The 13,693-nt window shown below is 35.1% G+C and overlaps 7 protein-coding genes across 7 annotated transcripts; 3 read left to right on the forward strand and 4 right to left on the reverse strand. All coding sequences in view use genetic code 12, as the record gives it.

The window, feature by feature from the left end:
* Positions 1-22: 22 nt before the first annotated feature.
* Positions 23-1,606, forward strand: CAALFM_CR07200WA (uncharacterized protein; the record flags this gene model as incomplete). The annotated part of the gene is made up of 1 exon (XM_707265.2): positions 23-1,606. One exon carries the CDS (start codon positions 23-25, stop codon positions 1,604-1,606), a length of 1,584 nt encoding a protein of 527 aa, XP_712358.2.
* A 265-nt stretch (positions 1,607-1,871) lies between these two features.
* On the forward strand, positions 1,872-2,348 carry ARC15 (Arc15p; the record flags this gene model as incomplete). The annotated part of the gene is made up of 1 exon (XM_707264.2): positions 1,872-2,348. The coding sequence occupies one exon, from the start codon at positions 1,872-1,874 to the stop codon at positions 2,346-2,348; it is 477 nt and encodes a 158-aa protein (XP_712357.1).
* A 213-nt stretch (positions 2,349-2,561) lies between these two features.
* CAALFM_CR07220CA (uncharacterized protein) lies at positions 2,562-5,684 on the reverse strand (the record flags this gene model as incomplete). Its single annotated transcript, XM_707261.2, has 1 exon — positions 2,562-5,684. The coding sequence occupies one exon, from the start codon at positions 5,682-5,684 to the stop codon at positions 2,562-2,564; it is 3,123 nt and encodes a 1,040-aa protein (XP_712354.2).
* A 1,389-nt stretch (positions 5,685-7,073) lies between these two features.
* Positions 7,074-7,577, forward strand: CAALFM_CR07230WA (uncharacterized protein; the record flags this gene model as incomplete). The annotated part of the gene is made up of 1 exon (XM_707260.2): positions 7,074-7,577. The coding sequence occupies one exon, from the start codon at positions 7,074-7,076 to the stop codon at positions 7,575-7,577; it is 504 nt and encodes a 167-aa protein (XP_712353.2).
* Positions 7,578-7,837: 260 nt separating this feature from the next.
* Positions 7,838-8,593, reverse strand: CLG1 (Clg1p; the record flags this gene model as incomplete). Its single annotated transcript, XM_707259.1, has 1 exon — positions 7,838-8,593. The coding sequence occupies one exon, from the start codon at positions 8,591-8,593 to the stop codon at positions 7,838-7,840; it is 756 nt and encodes a 251-aa protein (XP_712352.1).
* A 1,625-nt stretch (positions 8,594-10,218) lies between these two features.
* CAALFM_CR07250CA (uncharacterized protein) lies at positions 10,219-12,333 on the reverse strand (the record flags this gene model as incomplete). Its single annotated transcript, XM_707257.2, has 1 exon — positions 10,219-12,333. One exon carries the CDS (start codon positions 12,331-12,333, stop codon positions 10,219-10,221), a length of 2,115 nt encoding a protein of 704 aa, XP_712350.2.
* Positions 12,334-12,892: 559 nt separating this feature from the next.
* Positions 12,893-13,498, reverse strand: CAALFM_CR07260CA (uncharacterized protein; the record flags this gene model as incomplete). Its single annotated transcript, XM_707256.1, has 1 exon — positions 12,893-13,498. One exon carries the CDS (start codon positions 13,496-13,498, stop codon positions 12,893-12,895), a length of 606 nt encoding a protein of 201 aa, XP_712349.1.
* Between the last annotated feature and the right edge of the window lie 195 nt (positions 13,499-13,693).

A 13,693-nucleotide genomic window follows, 5' to 3' on the forward strand; every position in this document is an offset into this window, starting at 1 on the left:
GTAATACTATCTCCCACCAGCAATGATAGCACGGCAATCTTATAGAAAACTTTTTAGAAATATTTCAATTACAAGAGCATTTTCAAACTCGCATTTGCGAATACTGGAAACTAAAAAGGAACCTCAAGCCAATTCTTCATCGTCTCCACCTCCACATACCGATGATTTGTACTTTGGAAAGTTCACGAAAGAAGAGTACGAAGATGCCAAAAAGATAATTCAAGAGCAAATATCAAAACTAGAAGGGCAAATTAAGGGAGATTACAATGTTCGTGAGAATTTAGGAAAGTTTTCTCAATTCCCTGAGCCAGCGTCACAAGATTCAAAACCAGTCAAAGTTGAAAACCTTAGTGATTTCTTTCGCCAAACAATCAAATTAACTGGTCCTATTCCATTGAGCACCTACATGAGACAATGTTTAACACATCCAGAGTTTGGCTATTATACAACCAGAGACCCATTAAATTTGCGGACAGGTGATTTTATTACGTCTCCCGAGATTTCCTCTGTGTTTGGAGAGATGATTGGAATTTGGTATTTCAGTATTTGGCAGCAGCAAAAATATCCAGAATCAATTAGGTTTATTGAATTTGGTCCTGGTAAAGGTACGTTGATCCATGACATCATGAAAACATTCAATAAGTTTGTCGAAAAATTGTTACCCAGTGACCAAAAGCGACCAAAAATTGAAATTGCATTAATTGAAGCATCACATGTATTACGTAAAGAACAATGGAAATTATTATGTAACCCCGAAGATCCTATGGAAACCACTGGAGAAGGATATAATAGATCAGCTACAAAGTGGAATAATGATATAATTTGGTTTGATACTGAGAAAGATATCCAGCAAGGTGATAAGAATGTGGCAAACTTTATAGTAGCTCATGAATTCTTTGATGCTTTACCTATAAAAAGTTTTATCCGTGAAGAGAAGGGATGGAGAGAGTTAGTGGTTGAGCACACACCCAGTGTCAACAACACTCAACCCAAATTGGAAGAGTCGACCAGTGCCAGGGGAGCTAATAAATTTGAGACGGACGACTCGTTAGATACTGAATTCCATTTGACGATTGCACCAAAAGAAACACCCTCTTCAATGATCCCACAAATCAGTAAAAGATATCGAGACTTACCTGTGGGTACTAGAATTGAAATTTGTCCGGATGCAGAACTATATATCATGAAAATGGCAAAGTTGTTGAGTGACAGTAATGATAAAGGGGCAATATTAGTAATAGATTATGGGACTGAGAATGAGATTCCAGAGAACTCCTTACGTGGAATCTATCAACACAAATTTGTTTCTCCGTTTTGGAACCCTGGTGAAGTTGATTTATCAATCGACGTGGACTTTCAAGCCTTGAAGCAATTGACTGAAGGAATAGTTGATATTTATGGCCCACTCAAGCAAGGTGACTGGTTGCACAATATCGGAATAGGATATAGAATTGACCAAGTATTAAAAAAGAATGAACAAGACCCAGAAGTACAAGATAAGATATATGGTGCATATAGAAGACTTACTGATGGCGAGCAAATGGGTAGCATTTACAAATTTATGGCATTACTACCAAAAGGGTCTAACAATCCACCTGGATTTTAAGAGATATAGAATCAAGAGAAATCTGAAACACGATATTTATTTATTTGAATGTAATAGCTAGTAATAGCACCCATGTATATGTATATAGACACAAAAAGTAAGAGACTTTGGCTTCGGTTGAAATTGCACAATAGCGAGAATCAACACTTCAAAAAAAAAACCACCAAAAAAAAGTATAGCCTAGAACAAAATGTATTAATTTCACACTAGCAATTCACGATACGAATAAAGCAACAACGATAACAATAATAATACTAGAATAGCAATGGTATCTGAAGATTGGAGAAGCATAGATATTGATGCATTAGAACCAGACGCCCATTTAACAAAGGAAGACTTGCTTCCAACTGATATTCCTCCAACTACCAATGAACAAGTCCAACAAGTTGCCAATCAAATCCGATCTAATTTATCATCAGGACAGTTTCAACAAGCATTGAGCTTGGCATTAGACAATGTTCCGTATGTGGCTGACCTGAGTACAAAAGAATTACATTCAAAGACTGTATTTGAAGTGTTGTGTTCAATTCGTAATAATAACAATTTGAATGATTTGACTGGATTCGTCAAATCGTTGAGTAGTGAACAACAAGATGTTTTGGTTAAATATTTATATAATAACATGTCAAGTCCTTATGGACAGAAGCAAGGTGGATTGTTATTGAATTGGTTTGAGAAGACAATTGAGGTGACTGGTGTTGGTTCTATTGCCCGATACTTGACTGACAGAAGAACTGTTTAAAGAGATCCCAAGTGCTCTACGAATTATGATCATGAAGATGAAAAACAGTTTACCAGTATAGTGTTTGGAATGATGGTTTTAAAATAAGAAAGTAAGTATGTCATATACATATATATTAGAAAAGTTCAGAGGGGTATATCAATAAAGAACAAAAACAAGAAAGTATATTATTTTTATATAAAAAAAAAGTCAAGAAGAAAGTTTAAGAGACTTTTAATCAACTGTAGCCAAATCAGGACTTTCAAACTTTGGAGATGTAGATTCATCGTTTTTTGAATTGTTGGAATTGGCTTTTTTCAATGGCGAAGTAGTATTATTCAATAATGGTTGTAAAACGTTTCTTTTATTGATGGATGATGTAATCGCCATATTAGTACCATCTTCATTTCCGTCAAGAGGTTCGTTGTCACCATCAATGTCAGCATCACCGTTAGTAATCTTACCGCTCAATTCAGCGACAACAGCGGCGTGCTTTTTGGTAAGACTATTGTCCAACAGTTTCATCCCATTTTGAGTAGTAGACTTTTCTTCCAATTTTGCTTTCGTATCTTCCAACTCCTCCATGTATTTTTTAATGGAAGCTATTTCTTCATCTTTTTCACTCAATTGTAAATCCTTTTCCGTTACTAGTTGATTTAATTTTTCAATTTGATTTTCAAAATCTTGTCCATCATCTTTTCTCAATTGTTTTTCAATCGCTAGGTCAGATTCCAAGTCAAATTTCATCGACTGCAACTTGGCTTCATAATCTTTCAAGTTTTCTGCTGACTCTTTTTCCAATTGATCAATCTTGGATTTGTAAGCAATAATTTCGTTTTCGTACTCCAATTTTAATGACTGTAATGTATTCTTTTCCGATTCGGCATTTTTAAGTTGAGAAGTCAATTCTTCAATTTCCTCATTTAAAGAGTCAATTATACACTTTGCTTTGTTTTCGTGTTCATTGTTGATTTCTTTAATGTTTTCATTGTGCGAGTCCTCAATCTCCTTGATTGCTTGTTGATGTTTTTCCTCCATTTCTTTGATAGTCTGATCTTTAGTTTCCTTTACTTGTTTTTCGTGTTCATTCTTCAACTCATTAACAAACTTCTCGTGACTTTGATTCAATTCCTTAAGCTGTCCATCTTTGCCAGCAGACTCTTTGAGTAATTTCTCAATTTGAGCTTTCAATTCTTGATGAACGATTTCAGCTTGATCATACTTGATTTGAGTTTCCTCAAGCTGCTTTTTCAACTCAGAAGATTCAACACCTAGGGTTGAAAACTGTTTAGAAATCTCTGTCAACTGATTCTTTAATGCCTGGTTATCGGCTTCGAGTTCAGTTTTGCTCTTTACTAATTTTTCAATCTCCAATTGATCCCTTTGTCTATTTGCTAAATGTTCTTCCACTAATTTTTGTTGGTTTTGTTCAAGAGTTCCATATTTTATTTCCCAATTTCTATCGGTCTTTGCATTTTGGTCCTTCAATGAGTTTATGTAAATTTTGGATTGCTCAATTGATTGTTGCAACAGTTTTTCCTTATCAGCAGAAACTCCGTGTAATTTTTCCAACTGCTCATTCAGTTCAATTTCTTTACGGTGTAATTCTTGTTGTAATTTCAGTAGATTATTGGACAATTCCTCTACCTTCAATTCTTTCAACTCCTTCAATTCTGATACTTGGTCAAGTTTTTTATTTTGAATTTCCCGTTCCTCTTCCAGTTTGTTCAAGTTTGCTTTGAGAGTTTCAATTTGACTTTTCAAATCGTTGACAATTTCAGACGTGTCAGTAAGCTTATAATCAGATTCGCTTTTCTCTTTTGCTGCGTCACTTAACTGGGTTTCCAATTCCAAAATTCTGACGGAATCTTTAGCATGGATGGTTTTCAAATTCTCCAACTCTTCTTCCACTTGCTGTTTGGATTCAGATTCAGCAATCAATTCTTTGGTAAATTGCTGGACATGCGATTCATGTTTGGAAAGCAATTGTGTTTCCACCAATTTGAATTTTTCAGTCAAATCTTTTGAAATTTTCTCAATTTGCAATTCATGTTCACTAACCAATTCCTTGATTTGGTCATTTTTGGTATTTTCTAAATCAATTTGTTTCTGCTTGAGTTCAGAAAGCTGTGCATCTAAATCATTCAACACGTTGATGATCCCAGCTGCTTCTTGTTTAAATGCAAGAAAATCTTGTTTCAAATCTTTAATTGAATCAACGTATTTTTTGTGTAATACTCGTTTTTCATTTTGTAAGGTTTCAATTTGTAAACAACAATCGTGATGAGAGTCACTATCGGTAAGAGTATCAGTGCTTGAAGTTCTCAGAGCTAAATTCTTCAAGTAGATTTTCGAGTTTTTTTCAATAAAAGGATTTGAATCAACTGATTGACTCAAGGGACTGTTTTTCAATCTAACTCGTTTGCTAAGTGTCATCTTATCAGGACTGTTACTGTTAATCCTTGATCTTTTCGACAAGTTTTTGGGACTATGGCGACTGGAAGACAAAGTAGGTCTGGTGTAACTGGGGACTCTTCTAACTTGCTTGGTAACAGTGTCATTGTTTGTTTTTGCCAAGGAGTTTACAGGAGAATTAGCTGGTGGTTCAAAGATTTTGACAAAATCTGAAACGTCTTTCAAGCTCGAATCAATGAAAGCTGAGTCTCCATAAGGGTCCAAGTTTAACACAACTTTCAATTTCTGGTTTTTGGAAATGAAGTTGGATATCAAGTCATCTGCTTTGCTAACATTTTTGTGGTTGACTATCAATTGGGTAATTGATGCATTTTCTGAATTTGCAAAGGCATTTGAAGTAGTAGTTGCCATCAGATCAACAAATGTGGTTCTAGTATTTTGGTAATAGAAGGTAACCACAAGACAGCTACGTGATGAGTTGGGATGCAGTTCAGTTGGCTGAGTAGATCTTCTGCTCATAATCAATTTTAAGGCATCAGGTGTATACTTGGCTCTTTTCAAGGTGCTTTCCAAACTGCTGAGTTGAAGTTTTTTAAATTCAGATGCCGAGTCTACCAAATCATTAATTTTTCTAAGCTTTGTAATTTCGAATGAACTAATAAATGCTTGTGTTTCAAAATTTTTCACTTTTGCAGCTATCAATTGCTTCAAAAGGGTTGTCTTACCACTTCCTGTGGGTCCCACCAACACGACACATGAACTTGATTTATCGTCGATTAATTCAGGGTAAGCAGTAGTTGATCCCCCAAATATTTTTGCAAACTCATATGTATTTTCGTTAAACTTGATTTCTGTAGTTGAAACTTCAGTGATATGAGGTGGATTATCATTTGCATCAGTATGCAATCCATTTATTTTAAGATATAGAGGAATGGGTGGCATAGTATGAAGACGACTATTTTAAAAAAAATAAAAAAAAAAGAGAGGATAAAGAGAAATATATTAAATACAAATCAAAGTCAGGAATAAGACTAGGTAATTATATAATAGGAAGTGATCTCAGGGAAAGAAGAGTCGGTTGTGTTCACGAAAAGTAATTTCAAATCACTATTTAAACGAAAACAACTAAAAACTGAAAAAAATAAATAAGCTCATATCGCGTACAAAATCAAAACAAATCAAGGTTTTGATTAACCTTACTAATTACCCTTTTTCTCTCTCTCTCTTAAATATCCCTGCAATTCATCACACATTTTGACATGGTCTTGACAAATCAAATAAACAGAACAATGCTTTCGAAAAGTGTTGTAAGTCTTATGTAGTGAACACTATGGTAATCAAGTTATAGTTTGTAATATGTAACAGTTGTAAGTTATTGAGAAGTACACATTATGCAGACCTCAATTATTTGGGTTATCTAGGACAAACTAAAGGAAGATTACACGAAAGTGTCATAGTCGTTATCTAGGCACTTCAGCTGGGCTGGGTTACTCTAAATTGCTCTTTTTGTTAAGCCCTATACAATTTAGAGTTTTCTTTGTTAATCTACTGGATTGTTAGAGTTATAATACGAATAAGTTTTGAAAGGAAAACGAAGTTAACAGGGTGTAAATACAGAACACCAAACCGAATCAGCATATAGTTGCCATTTCGGTTCTATTGTTGACTATAAATGCTAAACATTTCGTCAAAAATTCAAAAAAAAATCAAAACAAAACAAAACAAAACACAACACACCTATAACAAAGACCTTTGATTTGATTTACTGGTAATTGTTTGTTTTAAATTTTGTAATCCGGGATTCCTAGTCGAACAACAAGTGCAGTTAAAGCCAGGCTATTTGAAATAATTTTTTCTTATTATCTACAACATTCAAGAACTGTATTTGATTTGAAATAATTTCTTTAATTCTGTTTTTGACTATTATTTACATGAACAATATTGTGGTGTCTATGCAAAGTAATGTATGAGTGTTCAAGTGTGGCTTGACATGGATTGGTGACGAATCTGTACACTGCAGATTCAAAAGTCTCTCATTAAACTAATTTTGACTCAATTTGTTAGGAGATTATCTATTGACTGAAACCATTATTCTTCGACATACTATGTTATGTGAATATCAATCTGGTTTTATACAACCATTCCCTCAACTGCCTTATGGACCCAATTCAACTACTTATTGACAAGGTCGTGTATATGGGTGCTGCGACTTTCACTCAGTTTATTTTTTCTTGTGTATTATGAATTGAAACCAAAACAACTTTCATGAAAAATCGACAGCAATTCAGTAGTTACTCTGTGCATAAATCAAATTGCTACAGCCCACAAATTATGTCAGACGAATCTAAACCTATTGAAGAACCCCCAATTGAATCTAAGCCACAAGAGGAGCAAGATACCGAAAAAGAATCTCTTACCAACTCAGAAGAATCCAAGAAAAGAGCTGTTGAACCATCAACAGACAAAAAAAAGAAGAGGAGAAGAAGAAACTACGATGAAGAGGACAAAGAGTTAGAAAAAGAAGAAGCCAAAGAAAAGAATGCTAAAACCGAAAATAATGAAGAAGGCGATGATGATGAAGATGATGAAGATGATGACTATGAACAAGGGAAACTAGAAGATGAGGAGGAAGAGGAAGATGAATTGTTGGAAATTGATGAATCCAATATTATAACTACTGGCAGAAGAACAAGGGGTAAAGTAATTGACTTTACTAAAGCAGCTGAGGAGTTGGATAAGGAACGTGGAGTAGTTGCAGAAGAGGACGAAGAAGAGGAGGAAGAAGAAGAAAAAGAAAACGAAGATGATGATTTCAAAGAACAAGTTCAAAATTAAGTAGATTACTAAATAATTATAATATATGAAAAAAAAATCGAAAAAAACATATACACATAATAATAATAATAATAATCGAGTAGTACTAGTAGTAGTAATAATAGCAACGACTTAAGCAAATGAATACACAAGTGCAAAAGCGTTAGCGGAAAGACAAACCATAAACAAAGATTAAAAAAAAAAATCAAAAAAATCAAAAAAAAACTTGACTCTAAAAATTAAAGGATGAACACAATGTCTTGGACTGACCAATATTATTCTCAGGTGTAAATAAACCCTCCATAATTAACACTAACAATTGCTGGATCATAATAGGATGGAGGAGGTGGTGGTGGTGGTTGTGGCACTAAATACTGAGTGTGCAGTTGGTAAGTAGGTTGGTACTGTGGTTGATATTGGTATTGATAGTTGCATTGTTGATGTTGTGGATATGGGTTTGAATAAGAATGCTGCAGGTAGCTGATTGGAGAAGAGTATGAATGATGGTGGCTACTATAGTAATAGGCATCAACTTCTGGTGTGTAGTAAGTAGGAGAACTTGGTGGTTCAGAATGACAGCTGCCATACTTGTTGACCCATGTCTTCCAACATTGATCCAAAACGGAAATGTTTGCTTCATACTTGGTGACTGCCAAATTGAACTTGACTTCATTCAACCACTCTCTTTCTTCTCTGTTGAGCACGGAAAGTGGGATACCACTTGCTTGTTCCCAGCTCTTGTTTGTGAACGTAGCATCGTCATTCATCTTGTTTGACAACAAAAATGAAACCACCAAAATCTGAAAAATTTCTTGATCCTGCAAATGGTAGATTTCTTTGTTTGAGAAACGTTGATTTATGTACTCCAAACCAGCAAGTATAGTTGGGATTGATAAACGTGTAGAGAATAGCAAAGACTGAGTAGAGTTCAATAAAAACTCACTCGTTGTCCTATTCTGTTTAAGAATTCCGTGGCAAGCCCATCCAATAAAGGAGGGCATGTCACTTATCTGGTACTCCTGATACTCCTTATCCATTGTAAAAGGGTGGGTTGGGGTCGGAGGAGGTAGGAGGTATAGGTGATGGGTCAGTGGACTGAAGAACAACCTAAAAAAAAAAAGGACAAAAAAAAATTTTTGTAATGAATATATAGTTTTCTTTGTTGATGAAAAAAAACTTTTTTCTTCTCCCTGTCTTACAAACTGAGTCAGCGTGCAAATTTGAGAATAATATGTGTTGTGTGTGTGAGTGTTGGTAGGGCGTGTGGATGGCGTGGATGGAATTAACTGTTTGTGTCACTCACAGAAAAAAAAAAAAACTTTGCTCTTTTTACGTGAATACGACATTTACCAATAGTTATGGGTAATAGACCACCAAGTTCAGTACACGACATTCCTCCTCCTATTTTGTTGTTTACTATAGTTGGCAACTAAAAAACCGCACAACAAAGGAAAAAGAAATTCAAAGTATTTTCAGGATAGGTCGTGTACCACAGGGATTGGATTGTGAAAAAAGAAAATAAATTAATTATCCACCTATATACAGTCTTTATTAAGTTAATTTGAAGGAAGGAAGGAAAGAAATGTGATTTCAGTTTAGATATTTGATGAGAATAGGCTTGAAACATGGCTAAATAGTCTTTCATGATTCCGGAATAAGTAGTAAAAGGAGAGCTGATAAAAAGAGGAGAATAAAAAACAAAAAGATAGCAAAAAATGGTCACTAAGCTCTTTGAATTTTTGTTAGTGCTGACGACGGAAGAAGGCTGGGGCTAGACTATGATTATAAATTATATTACACAAATCAGGATATTGTCCTTCACTATGCAAAAAATAAAACTGAGGAAATTAACGAATAAAGAAATAAAAAAAAAAAGAAATAAACCTTTTTAAATCCTTGTTCTTCTAAAAGTGACCTAGTTATATCACTCAATGGTGGGCTGGATAGAGTTTAATAGAACTCGGAAGAATAAGAATAAACAGTCTAGTGATTTACTTAACGTAAAGTGGTCATCTGATTTTTTTTTTGGGTAACTTAATTTTCCTTGAGTTTCATAATAAAGTTGGTCTAGTGTTTTCTTTTAATTGGCAATCTATGTCGGCATTGACAACCGTTTTTTGTTGGCACTCTATTTGTATTTATTATTTTATTTTCTCTATAAGGCATATTTGTTGTACGGAAAACCTATAAAGGGGGTTCTGCAAATATAATAGTCTTTTGATACTAGAAAAAAGCTCAACAAAACTGTTGTCAATCTGATAACATGGTAAACAACTCCATAAATTAGCATCGCAAACTTCAGCAATCTAGTTTTTGGTATATTCATGAAGTTTCATTCTATGATAAAATAGGGGTTACAATCATTTCGTTATTTCTATTTTCAAACTACATCAGCGCTACCAATCATTAATTACTTTTTGTAAATTTGAGCTCAATTGATTGATCCCACCAATAATAGAACTAGTTGAACAGGATCCATCATGGTTCAAAAATGTTTAATGGCAGGATCAACAACTTGCACTTTTCTTCTACTTTTCTATTTCAAAATAACAACATTCTTTATAATTTATATACGTAATGTATACATATATATATAACGTAAAAAAAAGCCCAGCTTCTGCAAACGATTTTAGTTTTTTTTTTGTTTTGTTTTGTTTGGAACCTACAATTTTGCTTTGGTTTTCAAATCTTTAGCCAAGCCCAAACCAATGTGTCTGGCAACTGTCATTGTTGAAATCATTGGGTTTGCACCAGATGCAGTTGGTAACACACTGGCATCGGCTACATAAACATTAGAACATTCATACAATTTACCATTAGTGTCAACAGCACCGTAGCCTGGACCCTTACCACTCATACGACAGGATGACATTTGATGAGCCGATCCGTATGCAGCACCATACTGATCAAATGGAATACCAGCAACTTTTTTCCTCCATTCAACATAATCCTTGTCATCAATACTTCTTTGGTCTTTGGGAACATTTGATTCAAATATTGGCACCCATGATTGTGGACTGAGAATTCTCTTGGCACCCTCGATATACAACATATCAGCAGTGATCAACAAAGCTTGCAAAAGTGCATTACGGTCAAATTTGTTGATAGTGTAATCGACATATAATGCATCCGGTCTGTATGGATCGCCCTTGACGGTACCACTAGTGCTATCACGAGTGATAAGTAACATGGCAACCATATTGTTGTAACGCAATAAATCTCTTCTGAACTCATTGCTTCCTCTCCATGGTAAGAAAGCAGCTTGCAAAAATGGGGCGTTCAAAATGGTCTCGATCTTTGCTCCGTGGGCCCTGCCATCCAAATCATCAACTTGGGTACATACTGCTGTCATAATAGAGTTGTGGAAATGGTCAGCTTGTACTTCTCGCCCGAAATCACCAAAAACAGTAGTTACTGGATGCAACGTCAAGTTTCTACCGATATTTTTGTTCTTAAATCCAGAATTGGCCAATACTGTTGGAGTATTCAAGGAACCAGCAGAAACAACATACTTTTTAGGACCAGTAATGGTAAAGTTTACACCAGTAGCAACATCCTGACACAAAACACCGTATGCAATACCATTTTTGTTAAGAATTTTTACCACTCTGACTTGTTCCATAAACTTAGACCCATTGGCAGCTGCGTCTCTAAACCAATTGACAACGGAACCTTGTTTGATACCATACTTGCATCCCAAATGGCAAAATCCGCAAGGGTGGTGTGGGTGTCCACCACTGTTCTGGTTGATTTCTTTGCTTGCATAACCTAACTTTTTACCACCTTCCATAATAACTTCGTTGGCTAACGAATGCGTGATTCCGTCAGTAGATGCGCCCATTTGTTTGAAAACATAGTCTTGATCCTTATCATAAGAGTCAGTTGCAGCAAACTCGACTCCGAAATCGTCATACCATTCTTTTCGAACCTTGAATGGGGTTTTGATACAGGCAGACCAGTTAACTGTGGTACCACCTCCGAAAGTTGATCCAGCAAGAATAAGCATTTGTTGATTCAAAGTAGCAACTGCGCCACCACCTTGGTACAATTGTTTGACACCAGTATGGTCATCAAACTGAAGCTCAGAAGCGCTGAAATACTTTCCTTTTTCTAAAACCAAGGTTTTATAACCATCGTTGGCCAAAGTGTGTGCCACAACACCAGACCCAGCACCAGACCCAATGATAATAACATCAATGTCAGGCAAGTAGATCTCTGCACCTTCAAAGCTTGGTTTCTCCATAAAATCGTACCTGAATGGATCTATGACTTGACCTTCGTAAGCAGTTTCACGCAAATCTCTTTGTGGGAAATGAATTGCTTTAAGATGTAATTCACTGGCCAATCTAACAATTGTTGTACCAGAAAGGGCACATATTGCTCTAAACAATCTTCTCTTGGCTGCCAAGGGGGAGTCACGCCATGATGCCAATAAAGTTTCACGTTCTTTCAAAGTCATATCTTTAATGGGAGTCAATGAGTTGGTCAATGTAGGTGCCAATATCCTTGATCCTAAAATGTTACATAAAATACCGAATGATCTTGACGCATTTGTGGTGTTGGAATTGATGGTGTCGTAAATAGCTTCTCTAAACCCTGGTGTTTGCGATGGTCTGGTAAATGTTTTGACATATTCTTGAAGCTTTTCCTGTGGGAAATCAGGAGCTATAACATCTTTGATCTCGTCAACAGTGGTATCATAAATAAGTCCGTCACACAAAGCAATAAAAGTATCAATTTGTTTGTACTCAACTTTGGAAGGGAAAATTGAATCCATTGTAAGTATGTTCTTCTAAAAGTTGCGGTAATGAATAGTTTTTGGAAGGAATCTGGTAAAACTAATATAAAAGACAAGGAAAAGAAAAGAAAACTTTAGCAACAACGCTTTATATATAATAGCCTCCCGTTGTTTCAATCAAAAATAAAACAATACAACTTATAATCTTCTTATGATAAAGAGTGAATAGCTGAGTAAAATAATAGACAAGGAAGTGGCAAAAAACAAAATAAAAAATCAGTTCATATCTTCAAGATTCATGTCCGTTTTTAGTTTTAAATAGATCATTTTTGTTGTGAATTTTTTCGTTCATATTTAGCATGTGTAAATATAGTGCTGATTTTTTTGCCCCATTGTGGTATTTTTTTTTTTTTTGGTGATTGACATGTGTGTGGGGTTGAGAATCTGATGAGCTTGTGAAAATAGTAAGCAAACAAAAGTTTATATGTCAATTCGTACGGAGATGCTACAAAAACAAACCATTATCTTTAAATCTATGTTCTTTTTTAATCTCCGTCAAAAAAAATATTTAAGAAACCCCTCTGACATATGCTAAAGGCTATTTTGTGGTTCCTGGACGGATTTCTTCAAATTCTAAAGGAAGTTCAAATTCTGTCTTCAAAGTTGTCATTGTAAGCCCTGTTTGGCGACTTAAATAACAAATGATATCGTCAATAGAATCACTGAAGAAGGCAAGGCTCGTTACCAAATTCTCCACAGATTCCGAATCTTTAAGCGACTGCAACTGACTTTGTATTGAGTCTATCCGTTCCAGTGACTGATCACAAAACCGGATTTTACTGGCCCTCTCGTGGGTTTGATTACGTACACCAGTTTCGTCTTTGCATCGGCAAATTAAACTATCTCTTTCCGTTTCTAAATTAGCAATAGTCCGGTTCAAACGATCGTGGGTTTCTTGCTGCTTTTTGTGTTGTAAGTATGGGAAACTCCAGTATAGGTTTGTGGTTCCACATCTATCTTGCTCTACTAATCCTTCTTCAACTAGGGCCAACACTAGTTCTTTCATTTGCATGGGTGGTATTTTGCATTGTTTGCTTGCTTTTGATTCTATTTCTTTTAGAGTGTAAAACATATGATCTGATTGAAACCAGTTTAAGAGTGCTGACAATTTCTCTTCCTGGGTTAACCCTTTCTTCGGAGGCATTGTTAAATCATTAAAACAACAACCAAAATAAAGATCATGTGTGTTGCAAAAAAAAAAGGGCCAGCCGATTAGTTTGGAGTACAGAAAAAAGACAATTTCATGTGTTGTTTTATATACATAATAAATACAAAGAATAATAATAATAATAAATCTAATCACTGATCTCGTAGTCTCTATTCAAAATAAAAATAAAGT

Source organism: Candida albicans, chromosome R, assembly GCF_000182965.3.
Source record: "Candida albicans SC5314 chromosome R, complete sequence".
NCBI classification, from domain to species: domain Eukaryota; kingdom Fungi; phylum Ascomycota; class Pichiomycetes; order Serinales; family Debaryomycetaceae; genus Candida; species Candida albicans.